The sequence below is a fragment of the Protopterus annectens genome, chromosome 9.part0, assembly GCF_019279795.1.
Source record: "Protopterus annectens isolate FY-2018-M chromosome 9.part0, PAN1.0, whole genome shotgun sequence".
Taxonomy (NCBI): Eukaryota; Metazoa; Chordata; order Ceratodontiformes; family Protopteridae; genus Protopterus; species Protopterus annectens.
In genome coordinates, this window is record NC_056743.1 from 476,955,667 (window position 1) to 476,973,668 (window position 18,002).

The 18,002-nt window shown below is 41.7% G+C and overlaps 1 protein-coding gene across 8 annotated transcripts in view; it reads left to right on the top strand.

Annotated features, from left to right (window-relative positions):
• The window catches only part of AAK1 (AP2 associated kinase 1), a 1,655,011-nt gene that overhangs the window by 525,267 nt on the left and 1,111,742 nt on the right, over positions 1–18,002 (top strand). For all 8 annotated transcript variants that reach the window (XM_044083018.1, XM_044083021.1, XM_044083020.1 and 5 more), the window contains exon 6: positions 555–636. In XM_044083018.1, the coding sequence (XP_043938953.1) occupies positions 555–636 (82 nt within the window). The remainder of the gene's footprint in view (positions 1–554; positions 637–18,002) is intronic.

The window sequence follows — 18,002 nt, forward strand, 5'->3', positions numbered from 1 at the left end:
CCTTTACCGTCGTACTGCTGTGACATAGGTGCAGACATTTGGACTTTCCATATTTGTTTTTATAACCTCCCTTAGTTGGAGCTGGAAAGCTCTGAATTTTGCTTCCCATATGTCTTCTTGCATGCCAGTTCAGGCATATTTCTATTGATGTATGGTCTGCAAAGAAGGCAACCAAAAGCTTTTATATATTGGCTGGGTGTCTGATCCTTTGCAGTATGTGTCCCACATAGTTTTATACTATAGCAGCAGTGATCTATTTTGAACATCTGCTGTTATGGTAAGTTTACTTACACAGCAGTACTTCATGCCGAGCATATTCACTTAACTGTGTTCCTTTTATACTAAAATTCAGGATGTTAATAAACATCAGCACTTGCAGCTTTGATCTTTAATCACAGTATTCTCATCAGAAGTGTATACATACATTTTCTATAAACTTTATTTAAAATAGCATTCAGGATTTTGTTGTATGTTATTCAAATACATGTTAATTTTGGAAAAGTTTGGCAATATTTTAAACCGCTTGTGTGGTAATCCTATTTTTAATATTTCAGGTACACTACATTATCATACAGAGCCCCTGAAATGGTCAACTTGTACAGTGGAAAAGTTATCAGCACAAAGGCTGATATTTGGGTATGTACGTGCTAGCCATAGCTACTGTACTTAGTCTTATGGCTGTGTAATTTCTCTTTGTCCTTACTTTGAATTTCTTTACCCCCATTTTTAGTTGCTGTCATTTATAGTTCTGAAAAATAAATAATAGTATCTGGGATTGTATGAATTTTGAGCCATTGGTACTTTTTATCTTGTGTAATTAACAAATGTGAACAATCAGAATCCGATGGATGGTCATAGACTGTATATAAAGAGCGACACATGTTTAAAGGTTTAATGGACTATGATTGATGGGTTGACTATGGGTTGAAAATAGTGAGCTCAAATGGATTATTAGGATGAGGGCGAATATGGGTAGAGGACTTAATGACAAGTTATCCATTCAACCTGTATTAGTCAACAGACCCTTACATAGATGAGAGGTTGTTTATATTAATTTTTATGAATGTATGTTTTTATAGTCAGACAAGGACTGCTTTATCAGTTGTTGGTCTTTTATATACTTTTTATATATATTTTGAGGTTGTATATTTCTTGATATATTTTTTGATGTTGTACCTTTAAATGTTGAATTGATGTGATGCCATCATGTGGAAAGTATATTTAAATGTATGAATTAGCTTAGTCTGAATTGTCTGAGGAAGCAGCTTGACTGCGAAAGCGCTCACCGTTGTTCTTATTTTTATTAAACCAGTGATGTGAAGTTGTTAAATCTCGCCATTTATTCTCACTGATGGGTTCGGAGCCGATCCTCGGCTCCGACATGGCCGATAGCAAAGCTCAAGGTTTGCCAGTAGCTCAAGACCAAGCCCCTTATCTCACAGTGCACTGCTGGAATTACCCCAGATCTAGTTTGCCACGGCAAGCGAGATCTCGGTGATCCAGTTAGCTCAGACCATTTTGACAAATCGCAAGTTTAAAAAACTATTTTTTTTCTAGTTTTTTGAGTGATTGCTAGTGTTCAGTGTGTTTCTAGTTTAAAATAATAATAGTTTAGTATGTTCGTTTTTTGTAGAGATCTACCCTGTGTGTAGTTTTTGTTTTCTTGGTGTTAGGACCTTTCTTGGCCCTATTTAGTCCTTCAAGTGTTATTAGTTTTCTTAGTGTGGGCTTAGTTACCCCTGTATTTAGCCTTTACAGGTATTTTTTTGTGGTGTTCTGTTGACAGAATGTCTGATGAGAGAGAGAAATCTCACCCCAAATCGGGGTTTAAAAAGTGTCCAGATTGTGGACAGAAAATGTCCGTTACGGACAGACGTCCAATGTGTCTATTGTCTGGGGGCTAAACACCTCCAAGACTCCTGCAGTATATGCCATTCCTTTTCATTGAGTGTTCTCTTAAAAAGGAAGAGAAAACTTGTAGATGCAGCATTCTTTTTCTGAAGTGTTGGGAGGCCAGGAAAGTTGGTCAAAATCTTCGAAGTCTTCTGATTCCAAACAGACCAAGAGGGCAAAGAGGTCAGAGAGGGTATAGGGTCATCGGCTCCACAGCTCTCGGAACCGAGTGTCCCTTTGGTTCGGAGCCAGCTCCCAGTCTTGGAGCTGGTCTCCGAGGTCTCCTCATCTCCTCTGCTCCAGTCAGCACCTTCGGTGTATTCCTCTGTCTTCGGTCAGCTTATCTGATTTGGATATGGATAGGCTAGTGCAGAAGCTTTAAAGGGCACCAGGACTTGCTAAATTGTTGTCGGCACCGACCACTTCGTCGAGCCGAAGACCATTGAACTGGATTTGACTACTCCTCCTCCAAGCCATACTGGACCCTCTGAGCCGAAGGAGCCGGAACCGATGATTGTCGAACCCTTGGAACTGAGACCCGTACCGAGGTTATCGGTTCCATCTACTTGGATGTCCTCTGCGCCAACTGAGGACGCTAGGAGCCGACGTTCTCCTGTCGGGTCCAGGGAGGATAGTCGGACCAATATGTCGGTGCCAACTCTTCCTCTCGGGGCTTCGGCTCAGATGAGCTTGGCTCCTACCTCAGGCTCGGAGCCTATGATTTTGGTGCGGGAGGATCAGACAGTCCGTTCGGGTCCATCTACCCCTTCTCGTCGGAGCCATGAGAAGAGTCATGTTTCCAAAGACATCGTAAGCATCGGTTTGGCCTTCCCTCTCCCCTCAAGTTCCTGTGTCCGCTTCTTCATCTACCGGTCCCCCTGCGAAGTGTAGAGACCCTGAGCCTCAAGTACCCCCACAGGGCATCCCCCGCTCTTCCGGGACCTCCACAGATCTCCCCACTGAGGAGGTACCCAGGAAGAGATTGTGCAAGAGGAGGCACTGGACTCCCCACAAGAGTCTTTGACATCTGACACTGACCTGGAAGGGTCCCCTCGACCCCCCTCTGAGGATATCTCCTTTGCAGAGATATTAGAGATCCTGAATCAGAGGGGCGGTTGGCAGTCCAAACCCCTACTGAGGATGAGTCAGTGCTCTTAAAGGCTTTTGGGTCTCAACCTTCCACTTCTTGGGTGTCTCCGCCTTACGATGAACTCATGGACATGATCTCTCGTAAGGCATGGGAGTCACCAGAGGCCATGGAACCTGTCCCTCTGAAGCCAAACAAGTTTATCTCTGCCCAAGTACACAAAGTCTTTTTGACCAAGGGAGTGCCTGTTGATGCCATGGTGGTAGCTGCAGCCACCAAAAAGGAAGTGTCTGAAACATCCACATCTATCCATCCCCCTAATAGAGAGTCTAGGATCATGGATAGATATGGGAAACGCATGATGTTATGTGATCCTATCTCGCCTACATTCAGTACTGATGGGCTCGAGTTGATCCTCCGGCTCTCCCACTGGGCATATGCAGCTTATAGATGCGCTGAATTGGCTGAGCTATTTCTTATCCCAGGATGCACCACTACTAAACTGATGAGTCGGTGTTCCTTAAGGCCTTCGAGAGGGCTCAGCGGCTCCAGCCTGGGTTCACCACTCCGACTCCCAGGATTTGATCTGTCAAGGGCGCGGGAACACTCCAGACTCTGTGTGGAACCCTGCTCGTGCAAACCCAAATAAGTTCCCACCCCCCCCCCCAAAGGAGTTTTGTTTGCAAGGTGTGGCTGCCAGATGCCTTGGCATCTGCTACCCAGCAAGATGTAGCAGAGGAGGCGACGCCAGTCCTCATCCATCCCATAAGGAGTCTAGGAGCATGGATCGGCACGGCGCAACCCAAAGTTCAGCTGGGCCTTACTTTAAGGTCCCTGAACTATAAATTCACTTTACCAGATTTCAGAGGGATTGATTAAGGAACTTTCAAATACCCTAACCCTAACTGGCTCCGGAGCAGCCGCCAGCGGCCCTGGTTTCAGCTGGCTAGCTGGTCGCCCATATCAAACTCGCCCATATGGCCCTAATTTCTTGCGCGGCCGGGCGAGGCCGGCGGAGCGGCGAGGCAGGCATTGCTCACACGGGCAAGCCTGGCCCGCCTGTGTCATTTCATTGCCTTTAAGTCATCTTACTGCTCCCTTACTGCCTCTCGCGGTATGGTGGTTCCCCTTGATCGCCACTCACACCTTAAAATTGACGCTTGCTCCTCCTCTTCCCGATATATATAGGAATCATGGCTCAACTCCGGTCTGGATCCCATCACTATTCCGTATCAGAAGTACTGAAATTTCTAACTCTTTTCAGTGTTCAATTGGCAGCTATTTCCAATTTTCACTCTATATACCCACCACCTAATTAATGAGCAAGATTGTAAAACCCATGGCATCTCGATGGTGTTACGTGTGTCTTAACCTCCTCCCCTTGAACCGCGGCAACAAAGGTTTGTTCCAGTTTTTGCCTACACAGTCATTAGAACTTCCCAGTCTTCTTCAAGTATTCAAACGGCGAGATAGGATCACATAGCATTTTTTAGTATGTACTTCATCTTTAGATTGTTGTGGATCCATCTCATCAACATTCCAAACCACCCTGGCTTCTCTCTATAGCATAAGCGTGCGAGGTTGAGCCGAGGATGGCTCGAGCCCATCAGTACTGAATGTAAGTTATGGTAAGTACATAACTAAAAGTTTAGTTCAGCGACCTTTTCTCTTCGATCGCTAAACTACTTAACCCATTTCACAAGACTCCAAGGAGATCTTCTGAAAGAGCTAGGAAATACTCTTCAGGGTACGGTAGCTGCAGGGATGGCCGACAAAGTCAACACACAACTTGCTACCCTAAATTCGATTGTGAACTTGTCCATGCATCTCATATCATATGCAGCTAATTTTTCGAGTAGAGATGCTAGTTCAGGCATTGCTCTGTGGAGACAAGCCTGGATGCGTCTCTTTTCCATTGTGGAGCCCTTTTAGTCTTACTTTATTAACACTCCATTTGACGGCTCATCACTGCTTGGGCCTAAAGTAAAGGAAACATTAACCAGGTGTGAGCAGGAAGGCAAGACCCTATCTGCTGTTGGAGTCCGTTTTTCTACCCCTACTCGGCCCTATCCCAAGGGCCCTAAGGGTGGAAAAATGTGGTTCTGAAAAGCACAGGGAACCTTCCAGGACATACATGGAGAAACCCCATCTAGAGGCAGAGGAGGGGGTTATAATGGAAGATGCTGCCCGCGTGGCAGAGGGGGTCTGCAACAACAGGGTGACAAAGGACAGTTCTCTGGTCAGCCCTACCAGTGCCCCTGAAGTGAGGCCCAGCTCTGGAGGCAGTCTGGGGTTGCTTATCTTTGTATCCAGAAGCCTGGCTAAATATAACATCGGATACTTTGGTACAAAGCATTATTTCCAGAGGATATTTCATACTGTTCTGTACCCCTCCCGCTCCTGTATACAGAATCCCAGATGTTCCTCCCAGTCTCAGGGAACAAGCAATCATAGAGGTCCACAAATTGCTAGAAAAAGAGAGTCTTCCAACCAGTCCCAGCAGACCAAGTTGGATTCGGAACCTAAGATTTCTTGATACCAAAGAAAACAGGGGACTGGAGACTATCTTGGACCTTAGCAGACTCAATCAGTTCGTAAAGAATGAGAAGTTCTGAATGGTCACGCTTCAGTCCATTCTTCCCTTCCTAGGGAAAGGCGGTTGGATATGCTCCATAGATCTCAATGACGCGTACTATCACATAAAGATGAACAGATGCTCCAGTGATCACCTGCATTTCCAGCTGGGAGCCAATCATTACCAGTTTCGAGCCCTGCCCTTTGGTCTCACTACAGCCTCCAGAGTGTTCACAAAATGCATGGCAGCGGTCACGGCTCACCCGAGGCGTCTAGGTTTCCAGGTGTTTCCATACCGAGACGATTGGCTCCTCACCACTACCACCAGGCATCAATTGACTCAGGCAATACAATATACTCTGACACTCTGCCATCAATTAGGCATTACAGTCAACTTCGAAAAGTCTGCCTTATCGCCATCGCAGCATACTGTTTTTATAAAAGCAGAGTCAGACACCTCAACCACCACTCTATGTCTTCCGATCAAAAGAGTCTCACTTCTCCGCCAACACATCAACTCACTGGTGTCAAAGAACAAAGCTACAGCAGCAGAGGCCTTGAAGGTGCTAGGTTTGATGGCAGCTGCAATCCTGGCTGTACCACTCGCAAGGATGCATATGCGAATCCTTCAATGGCTCCTCTTTGCTCAGTGGTCTTACCAGAAACTGCTGATGCACCACATAATTCTCATCACAGAAACCTGCAAGAGAGACCTTCGGTGGTGGTTGACGTCTCTTCATGTCACAATCGGAAGGCCCTTTGTCCCCCCCCCCCCAGTAGCCACTGTGACCATGGACGCTTCCCTGATGGGGGGGGGGGGGCATTTTCAGGGAAAGACTGCCCAAGACACATGGGCGAATCAAGAGTCGCATCTGGATATCAATGTTCTGGAGTTGAGAGTGGTACTTCTGACGTTGCAGTACTTTCAGGACTCTCTTCCTCTAGGGACTATTGCAGTTCAGACGGACAACATTGTCTGTAGTCTGGTACTTGAACAAGCAAGGTGGAACCAAGTCTTACCCACTTTGTCGAGAAGCCCTCAGGGTCTGGCAATGGGCGGTGTCGTCCCAGCGTTTTCTGTTAGCAGTGCACATCCTGGGAAAATCCAGTGTGATAGTAGTCAAGCTAAGCAGGGCGATATTGCTCCCTAACGAGTGGTCTCTCAAACAACAGGTTGCGGAGTTGATTTTCTGCAAATGGGGCCAGCCTTGCTGCAACCTTTTTGCTAGCCACATAAATTCAAAATGCAGAAGCTACTTTGCCCTAATACCACCTCCGGGACATCCCCCGAGAGATGCACTCGTACACGATTGGCCCCCGGGTCTCCTTTATGCATTCCCACCCTTTCCATTGATACCCAGATTTTTACAGAAAGCAAAATCGCTGGGAAGGACTGTCATCCTCATAGCCCCCTAATAGCCTTGACAGATTTGGTTCCCTTTTCTCCCCTATCACCTGCTGGGAAGATCCATGGATCCTGGCCCAGTTTCGGACTTTCTGACGCACCCGTCAGGGGGCCTCCATCCTTCCCTGCAGTCCCTGAAACTGACTGCTTGGCTAATCCACTTCCCCTAATTGCCAGGCTTCATTTAATTTCAGAAGATACAAGACAAATTCTCTTGACTTCTCACAAGCCATCCACCAGGAAATTATACTGTAGTAAGTGGAAAAGGTTCTCAGTTTGGGCCAACACAGAGAAAATTGACCCTTTCCGAGCTCCACTATCGTCCATTTTAGAATGTTTGACAAAGATTTTTAAGGAAGGGGCAGCAGCTGCTACAGTTAGAGTCCAGTTAGCCGCCATCTCAAATTTTCACCTTGGATTCGATGGCTCGAACGTTATGGGTCATAAGTTATCTAAAACTTTTCTTAAAGGTGTTCTTTACGAGACCTCCTGTCAAAATTCCTTATTCTCCCTGGAATTTGAACTTTATGCTGTCTGAAATTATTCTCCCACCTTTTGAACCAGCATCTTCTTGTGACCTCAAATATTTATCCTGGAAAACTATTTTTCTAGTGGCCATTACTTCTGCCCACAGAGTATCAGAACTTCAAGCATGATCTGTCAAACCACCTGACATGATTTTCCATGCGGATAGATTATCTCTCAGAACAAACCCCTCATTTTTGCCTAAAGTCTGTCTGAATCCAATATCAATCAGGTCATTGAGCTGCCAGTCTTTTTTCCCAACCACTCTTAACAAATTGGAATACATGCTGCACAGACTTGATGTACACAGACAGCTCAGATTTTATCTTGACAGAACTAAGGATATTAGAAAATCAGATCAACTTTTTGTATCCTTTTCAGAAGCCAGAAAAGGTAATTCAGTGGCTAAAACAACTTTATCTAAATGGTTATCAGATTGTATATCCTTTGTTTATGTGAATGCTAACATGCCTTTGACACACAAACCTAAGGCTTATTCTACCAGAACCGTTTCTATGTCTTCTGCCTTTCAAGCTAAATTGCCCCTTAACAATATTTGTACTGCAGCCACGTGGTCAAAGCCTCATACCTTTATCACACATTACAAAGTAGATAAGGCTTCCAGGGACCGGTCTTTCTTTGGTTCCACGGTACTGAAAAACGTACTTCCATGAGCCACCCAAGATTGAGGGTGCTAGGGACGCTACCCATCAGTGAGAATAAACGGCGAGATTTAACAACTTCACATAAAGAAGTTATGTACTTACCATAACGTTCCATGTGAGTTGCTTATCTCGCCTTTATTCTCGCGTCTCTCCCTCCTTCCCCCTCCTGGCTGACAGTAGACTTAGAGGCTAGTACTATCCTGGCTCCTCAGTACTTCTTTCCTTTGGAAAGTGTTTCCTTTTTAGAGTAGGGTAAAGGTATGTGTGTGTGTGTGTGTGTGTGTGTGTGTGTGTGTGTGTGTATATATATATATATATATATATATATATATATATATATATATATATAATTTTTTTTTTTACAGCAAACAAGATCTGAGGTAATTCCAGCAGTGCATTGTGGGATAAGGGGCTTAGTCCCGAGCTACTGGCAAACCTTGAGCTTTGCTATCGGCCGTGTCGGAGCAAAGGATTGGCTCCGAAACCATCAGTGAGAGTAAAGGCGAGATAAACAACTCACATGGAACAGAAACAAACCACTCGCTGATAGAGAGGATGAACGCCAGGTGCTCCAAATCTACTTAAGTAGTATTAGTAGAACGAAAGGAGCAGCTTGGCTGATACAGAGTCACAAAAAAATATAGATGAATAGACAAACTCCTCAGGTTAAAATCCAACTTTAATTCCACTGCAGGTCAGATAAGCGCTTTCACTCATTTAGTTGAGCTTCATCAGATCATGTAACAAAGACCTTCAAGCACATAGGCTACATATATACAATTATTACATCTCCTAATGGCCTATCACAAGTAGCTCCTTATTTATATATTAATGAGATAATCTAAACATGAAAAAGTATATGTGTAAGAACATAGTGGAGTGTATATAGTAATAAAATACATATAGATTACATATAAATGAGTGAAAGCGCTTATCTGACCTGCAGTGGAATTAAAGTTGGATTTTAACCTGAGGAGTTTGTCTATTCATCTATATTTTTTTGTGACTCTGTATCAGCCAAGCTGCTCCTTTCGTTCTACTAAAACTCACATGGAACGTTATGGTAAGTACATAACTTCTTTTTTTTACTCAGCCGTGGTTCAGTGCTCTTTTGCATATATTTCTATACATATGTACACATAAGGAGGAAATAAGGATAGCTATGAAGAGGATGAAGAACGGAAGGGCTGTTGGTCCAGATTACATACCTGTGGAAGCATGGAGGTGTTTAGGTGAAATGGCAGTGGAGTTTTTAACTAGATTGTGTAATGAAATCTTGGAAAGTGAGAGGATGCCGGAGGAATGGAGAAAAAGTGTTTTGGTACCGATTTTTAAGGATAAGGGTGATGTGCAGAGCTGTAGTAACTACAGAGGGATTAAACTGACCAGTCACAGCATGAAGTTATGGGAAAGAGTAGTGGAAGCTAGGTTAAGAAGGGAGGTGATGATTAGTGTTCAGCAGTATGGTTTCATGCCAGGAAAGAGCACTACAGATGCAATGTTTGCTCTGAGTGTTGATGGAGAAGTACAGAGAAGGTCAGAAGGAGTTGCATTGTGTCTTTGTGGATTTAGAGAAAGCAATATGACAGGGTGCCTAGAGAGGAGGAGTGGTATTGTATGAGGAAGTCGGGAGTGTCAGAAGTATGTAAGAGTGGTATAGGATATGTACGAGAGTAGTGTGACAGCGATGAGGTCTACGGTGGGAGTGATGGATGCGTTTAAGGTGGAGATGGGATTACATCAAGGATCAGCTCTGAGCCCTTTCTTATTTGCAGTGCTGATGGACAGGTTGACAGATGAGATCAGACAAGAGTCCTCGTGGACTATGATGTTTGCAGATGACATTGTGATCTGTAGTGAGAATAAGGAACAGGTGAAGGAGACCCTGGAGAGGTGGAGATATGCTCTAGATAGAAGAGGAATGAAGGTCAGCAGGACTAAGACAGAATATATGTGTGTGAATGAGAGGGAGGATAAAGGAATGGTGAGGATGCAGGGAGTAGAGGTGGCGAATTTGGATGAGTTTAAGTACTTTGGATCAACAGTTCAGAGTAATGGTGAGTGTGGAAGAGAGGTGAAGAAGAGAGTACAGGCAGGATGGAGTGGGTGGAGAAGAGTGTTAGGAGTGATTTGTGACAGATGAGTACCAGTAAGAGTGAAAGGGAAGGTCTACAAGAGGGGATGGTGAGACCAGCTATGTTATATGGGTTGGAGACAGTGGCATTGACAAAAAGGCAGGAGTCGGAGCTTGGCGTGGCAGAGTTGAAGATGTTCAGATTTGCACTGGGTTTGACGAGGATGGACAGGATTAGGAATAAGTATATTAGAGGGGTCATCCCAGGTTGGAAGGTTTGGAAACAAAGCCAGAGAGGCAAGGTTACGTTTGTTTGGGCATCTGCTGAGGAGGGTTGCAGAGTATATTGGGAAAAAGATGCTAAGGATGAAGCTGCCAGGTAACAGGGAAAGAGGAAGGCCTAAGATAAGGTTTATGGATGTGGTGAGAGAGGACATGCAGGTGATTGGTGTGACAGAGCAAGATGCAGAGGACAGGAAGAAATGGAAACAGTTGATCTGCTGTGGCGACCCCTAACAGGAGTAGCCGAAAGAAGATATATCTGTATGTAATTTGTAGTTCTTGCTGTACAGTGAAATTGAAGATTATAATGTTTAGTTGTACTGAAATAATAAAACACTTCTGTTAAAGTAAAAGTTAACTGATTAGATAATTTGTATATTTAAAATCCCATTCAAAATGTAGCCAGTTAAATGATTTTGTGGACTGCTAAATTCATTGACATTAACATTTCTGATTATATGATGACATAGTCATTCTGTGCATTATATTACCAAGTTCAGTATGACTTCATGCATTCCTGAAGTCATTTGCTTTCTGATTGCTGTCATATTCATTTAATGTTTCCTGTAAACAGCAGTAATCACATCACAAAAGAGGGTACACTGAGCTCTGTCCAAGGTGCCACATAGTGTTTTTTTCATGTCTGCTGTGTGTGCTAGCGGCTTGTCAAAAAAAAATGACCCTCCTGCTGTGGTTCTAGTAGTCTTTCATTTGTCTTCATCTTCCTTTGTATGTCTTCTATTTATGTACTGCTTAAGGTTATTTTTTTCTGACAAAAATCCGTAAACTTCTACTCTTGTGAGTCATCTGTTATAAGAAAGAACACTTGAAAAATCCTCAAATGTCCTTTGTACCTCTGGAATGGGAGAGCTTTGTTGCATGTTTTGACTGGTATTTCACTTACGCTGTATGTTGAAAGCTATTAAAGTGTAGGCAAAAACTTGCCACCATTCATTTTGTTATTGAACTTATCTGACCCTTCTCTTTTCTTTCAAAGAAGTTAACTTGTGGCTAAGAAGCATCCTTCAGTTATGGACAGCCAGAATCAGGTGGTGTTTTTCCAAAATATTTGCATGACTGTAACTCTTGTATTCAATATCTATCATGTCCCAAAGTGGTTTCTGGAATCCATTATTTTTTTTCACATCTGGAAATCTGTCTGTTATGTTTACCCTTATCTCTGAGTCTTTAGGTCAACATGACTCCTGTAGACCAATTTATTGTCTCACGTCTTAAAAATCATTGAGAAGGCAGTTTGTTTCCCAGCTTTAGAGCATCTAAGACACTAGTCTTAATGAAAAACAACATTGATTCCAGAAACATCATTACATCTCCACTGCACTACTTTTTCCTGCTGAGAAAATATACAGAGGCATGCAGTAAGGACAATTTACTTGTTGTGTAGATTGATCTAAGGCTTTCAGTTCAGTCTTTCATTCTAGATTGCTCTCAACTTGGTTCAAGTGGTATGGCTCAAAAAATTTCTTCTGATCCTCATGTTATCAAGGCAACAGACTTTACCTAGTTTGGGTATGTAACCCCATCCTAGTTATATCCTTTAAACCAATAGGGGTTATGGCTTTAACTCCTGCACCACTTCCATACGAGTTTGTAGTGTAACAAAACTAGGAAATGGGGTACGAGTCTCACCAGTGTGCTCTTTAATATATAAAGTGAATTGGGTCATAAGGTTTTATGGGAAAATACATACTTCTGCCTTGGGTAGTAGCCAATACTTGCTGCACCAATGCAAGCTTTTCACAGTGCAGCTGCATTTCAGAATAATAATCACTCCCACCACCACCACCACCACCAAGGGTTTTATCCATCTCAAACTGAGTCAAGTGTCTTCCAATGCAGTAGTTGAAATGTGACCAGCATCATTTTGACTTCTGCAGTATTTTCCGGGGGGGGGGGGGGGCTCACCAATGCCCTGCTTTCCCAAATCCTTATTAATGGTGCCAGTAGTTAGTCAAGAGTGAACAAGCACAAGTATACTTTACTGTTTACCATCAAGTATTGAAGTGGTAGAAATTAACTGTAAACAGCCTTCCTAAGGCAGATTTTGCATCGTTGCAGGTACCAGTAGCATATACCATAATTTTGTCTACATCCTAAGTATGTCATTTGCATTGCACTATAAAATCAAATTGTAATCATGTGCGTTTTGTATAACTATCACTATTATTACCTTTTGTTTTTTTATGTCACTGTATATACTTTATGATTTGTTCATGTGGCCAAGGTCTGGCTGAAAAAGGTGTCTAGAACAGCACACCTACCCAGTTAACAAATGGAAAATGAAATGTATAATTCAGTTATTTAATAAGTAAAACATCCACCATAAACAAAGTCTACTTGAAATGATTTTCAAAGCAGGTTCTTTTCAAGTAGATAATCAAGCAGTGCCCATCATACACAAGGAATTGAAAATAAAAAAAATGAAACAAAATCAGGTAGTCTTGAAATGTTAGGACAAATCTGTCCAATGTCTGAACTGTAAATTATCTGCTGCTGGCTAAAGATGCATAGTTTCTTGCTTTAAATCCAAAGTATAATTTTTCAGAGTCTTTGCAGGGAGTTTACTACAGCTTGAGCTCTGCAACTATGGATATCTTCCGTTAGACAAAGTAATAACTCTTGCAACTTTTTGAATTAACAGTCAGTCCCTGTACAAGTCCTCAGACAGGATTTTCATTGACTTTAGTTTGAATTTTAGAAGATACCTCCTGTTTTCATAGTTACAGATCTCTGGGGACATAGAGATTCCGAACAAGAGTTGCTGTCCAGCTAATGCCGTACCTTTGTATGACTTAGCCAGATTATTCAAGCAGCAGACTTTTGCAGCAGTAAACATAGCTTTTGGGCAAGTTTTATTCGTACTTTTCCGTTATCGGGGCAACAAGCCCTTTGAGAAATACATGCCAATGTAAAAGTTGCCGATAATATCAACTTCCAAACGTTATTTTTTTTACCTTTGTCCAGATTTCTTGCGGTAAGACATTGACAGGCATGAATGCCACAAAACAAGAAAAAATAGTTTATGCAATAGTATTACATGCCCCACAATCCTCTACTCTACCAACCAAACTTATTCACAACCGCTCCCCAAGACCACTCTTAAAAACCGTCATTGACTCCAGTAACAAAACACGTTAAATGTGGTTTCTGTAAGCTGCCTCAGAACTGGGAAAGCAGGATTTGACTGTCCCATCTACTTAGTCATAGGGGAATGACAGTGGGGTGAAGCAGAGAGTTTCTAGGGATATAATTTACATCCATCCTACACGCTAAAATTATATCACGCTGTTGTATTAAAAATGGGTGTAATCATAACACTGACAACAAGGCTTACCCGTTGCCGAACCTAATGCGTTTTCAAGAAGAAAACAAACAACGTGATGCAACCATTACAGAAAAAAAACATAGAAAAGAAGAAAGTAGCATTTCTACATTACCCACCGAACACATTTTACTGCAATAAATATACCTCTCAAGTGTTTCTCATTTTAAGCCTTACAGACAATGGTCCCTCACTGTTCCACAATGGCTTGTTTACACGTACACTGTTAAGGATTTTTTAGAAAATGATACTCATGGTAAATAATAGTTAAATCATATTAATTCATCTAATCTTATACAACACATTTTAACCAGACTATCGGTTTCTTAGTTGAAGTGGTCATTAGACCTGATGCCCCGATAATGGAAAAGTACAGTTTAATTTTATTGTCACAGTAAGTTTATGTGACGACAAATGCAGTTGTATACTTTATTAAACATATTTTCACATGTCACAATTTACTAAAAATACATGTACAGGGCACCTGTTTTTATCTTTTAAACCATTATATATGTACATTGTTTTACAATTTGAAACAACTCTGATGTTTCTAGTTATAACTTTTCATGCAGTTTCCTTTTGAAAAAAAAAAACATTTTCCTAAATTATTAGAGTTCGCTGTATATCTTTTTTCTTCTGGAAGTGGAGCAAGTTTTGGTGAGAAAACACAAAAAATAAAAATTGAAATGTAAATTTTGCACTTCATGTTACACATATTTCTTAGTTTCTCTTTGTGGAGTATTACAAGAATGTTTGGCGATGGCGTAAAATGTTTTCTCCATTTTTTTACCTAGCATGTCTTTGCCATGGTAGATAATTGTACCATTTTGAGTGCTGGGTTTGTATGTCTGCTTGTGCTGCATCAGCATAATATCCCCTGACCTAGCTTTGTAGCTTGTCTCAATAACCTTTCAGGACTGCTGACAGGCTTTGAACTACACTTTTATGTCTTCAGTAATGTTTAAGCAAGATACATTGGCGATATTTTACTTGAGGGCCTCACCAGTTCATTTCGCGCAGAAGTGGGCGTGTCGCGAATTGAGTGACAATCCGGTCTGCGTATGTAATTAGCCTTCAAGTAATCGCGCCTGCATACATCATGTGAGAATATTAAGATAAATTAAATGTACATACTACTTCCAAAACACAAAAAGGTTAATGCGCTGTAAACCCTTACTGTAGACGATAGAAGAAGAAACAAAGTGAATATTTCAAGCCACATCCAGCAAGATGGGCAAACGGTAGCACTAGAAGGATACAATATGAAATTTTTTTTTTGCTGCTTTTTGCCGTTTGCCCATCCGGCTGGATGTCGCTAGAAATATTCACTTTATGTTTATTTTAATTTTTATAATTTAGTTTTAGGGGCTTTTCGGTGGTTACTAGAATTGGAAGCACCAAGCAATGAAGTCTTTGGGATAACGTCCAAGAAACTGGATAAGCAATAAAGCAATCAGTTACGCTGCACAAACTTGTCATTTTTGAAACGAGGGGGGCGTGAATATTTACAAAATGTGGAGGTAAAGCTTTAAACTAATGCTAGAGAACTACTATATTGCTGTCTATATAAGTTGCCAATTCTTGGGGTTGGTGTTACGATTTAAGTATTTACTTCACAAACACAAGGTATAGTGTTTGATTTTGAAAAAGGGAATTAACTTGACATAAAGTGTCCCACATGGGCAGCTACCTAGTACTTACCTGTAAAAATAATTTCTAGAAACTATTTTCTCAAAACACGCCTTTCTTCTCCACAAAGAAGCTTCTCGTTTAAATTTAAGATTTTCCTGGCTAATGGGTGCAAGAACAGCATGCAAGCTGAAAACTTTTGTTTTACAAGTTTTGTAATTCCAACAGATATCGCCATTTGATCAGGTAAGTAGAAAATGTAATATCGGGAATTACGTTTTACTGTTTTATTTATTGCTGTATTACACGTCAATGCGCTTGTTTTCTTTTTTGACATCTGATGGTACATTCGGAGGGAATGCATATTCATGAATGACATATCATGTGGGGTGGGGTTTGGGCGGGGCTTGCTACTGCGTATCTGGTGAGGCCCTCAAGTAAAATCTCGCCAATACATTTTATATAAACCCCTTTTGGTATATTTTATCTGCTCATATAACTTGAAAAAACAAAGACTTTTTTAAGGACTGTTTCTAGGAGTTCCTGATGACAGATTCTCAGGACTACTGTACTGCTGTATCACTTGTGCCTCTACCATCATATTAGAGCGCATTTTGTGTATAACGCTACCTTTTTCCCAGTGTAGAGGCTTTGTCAGCTCTTGTGGGTGAGGAAATTCTTTGGCTATCTCTTTCAAGTTTTGCAAACTAGACTCTGAGAGCTCTCTTCCTTATCTCTATATCTTCCCCAGTTTGCTTTCTCATGGAAGCCCATCAGTTTATAGTAGCTGTCTCAAACTGCTTATTGCTGTCAACTTACTTCCCCTGAAGTCACTTCTTTTAGAGATCACCATCTACTTTCTGACAGCTTTGTTTCTGTTCCAGGCTTTTTGCCGCCACTTATCTCTTTCTTGAAGTGGGCACATTACCAGTCTGTATTGGAGGTGTAGGCACTGGCTGGTTCTCAGCCCTTTTACCATTCTCAGGTGATGATCGCCAAGCTTGGCTTCATGCAACCACCTGTACACGGGGTACTGTGCTATCTGAGTCATTGCTCTACTGTTCCTACATCCCTATTTTCCCTACCTTCCTCCTATTCACTTTCTAGTTATTTCTTTATGTATAAAAACTCATTAAGATAGTGTTTTCATACCGTTATTGTATTAATCTTAAATAATTAGATTGTCTGCTAATGCATTGTGCTTATAACTTGTTTTGTCTTTCTAAAGGTTCTCGTTTATAAATGATTGTAATCAATGTGGAACCTTTCTCCTGGGGCCTCCTCTGAACTTGGCTCAAACTGTCTCCAATCTACAGATGTAAAATAAATTAGTTAAATAAATTTACCTATTAGAGCATTTGTAGGGATATCATTAAACACTGCCAGCTGCTTGCCTCCTTTCTAGTTCAGATAAACCCTGTCTAGTGGCAGCTGAAAAGGTGTTCTTGTAATGGCACTAACTGGGGTTGACTGCCCAGACAGTTAATGTTTCACTTCCACATCTGCAGGCTTAATAGTAGTTATATGTGACACTTATCCCTTCTAGCAGTAGTTTAGACACCTTTTACTAGGATAGAGTATAAGTTTGTGATAATCTGCTTTATATTCAAGACAGCTGACCACTACTGGGCTTCTTTTTCTAACTTCCTTACATGGAATCAGTTCTCCAACTTTTTACTGTGGACACTTTAGCTGTAAATGCCCATCTGGTTGCACTGGAAATGTTTTATTATAAGAACTTCACATGCATTTGTTAGTGTTTTTCTCTTTCAGTAGTACAGACTGTTGTAAAGGATTAGATTGTGCTTTCTGTTGTATCCCTTTGTGATGCTGGGAGTGCCCCCTAGTTATGTAGTTTTTCCTTGCTGGCTAGAGAGAGAGGTACTCCCATCCTTCACGTTTCTTCACCAGTTTCTCCTGTTGAGACAAAGTACTGACTGCCTCCACTATTATCATAAGTTCCCCTAGCACTTCAAAAGTAGTGGTTTAACACCCACTCACTCACCCACCTATGAAATTAAATGCTTATTTCTGCAGTAGGATCTCTTGTATTGCCATTTGCCTTTATTTTATATGCTCCCGGAATTTTTCTGTAAGTGTCATGAGTCAGTTTAAAACACTCAAGTAAATGCAGTTTAACATTATCTTAATTCATATAGTCTTCATCTGCCATTCTTTTTCTCCATCATCCTCTTTCATTACCCACAGTGATCTTTTCCCATTTCTTGTAAAGTGTGAACCTGGAAACTAGTCTCATAATCAGTTATTTTCTTTCTTCCTTGCCAGGGCTGTTAATAACCTTGTCTGTAATCATCAGAATCATTTTCTGTGCGTTCCTACACGGACTCTTATCCTCCTTCACTCTTACTGTCATTTACCCAGCTTTTTTGAAGACTTTCTTTCCAGTACACAATTCCAGCCCTCTTCACTCCTATTGCTGGTTGCTTCTTTCCCATTCCTATACCTGATTCATGGGTTCATAGGTAGGCTATTAGCTAGCTAGGCTAATGACTACTGTGGCTTTT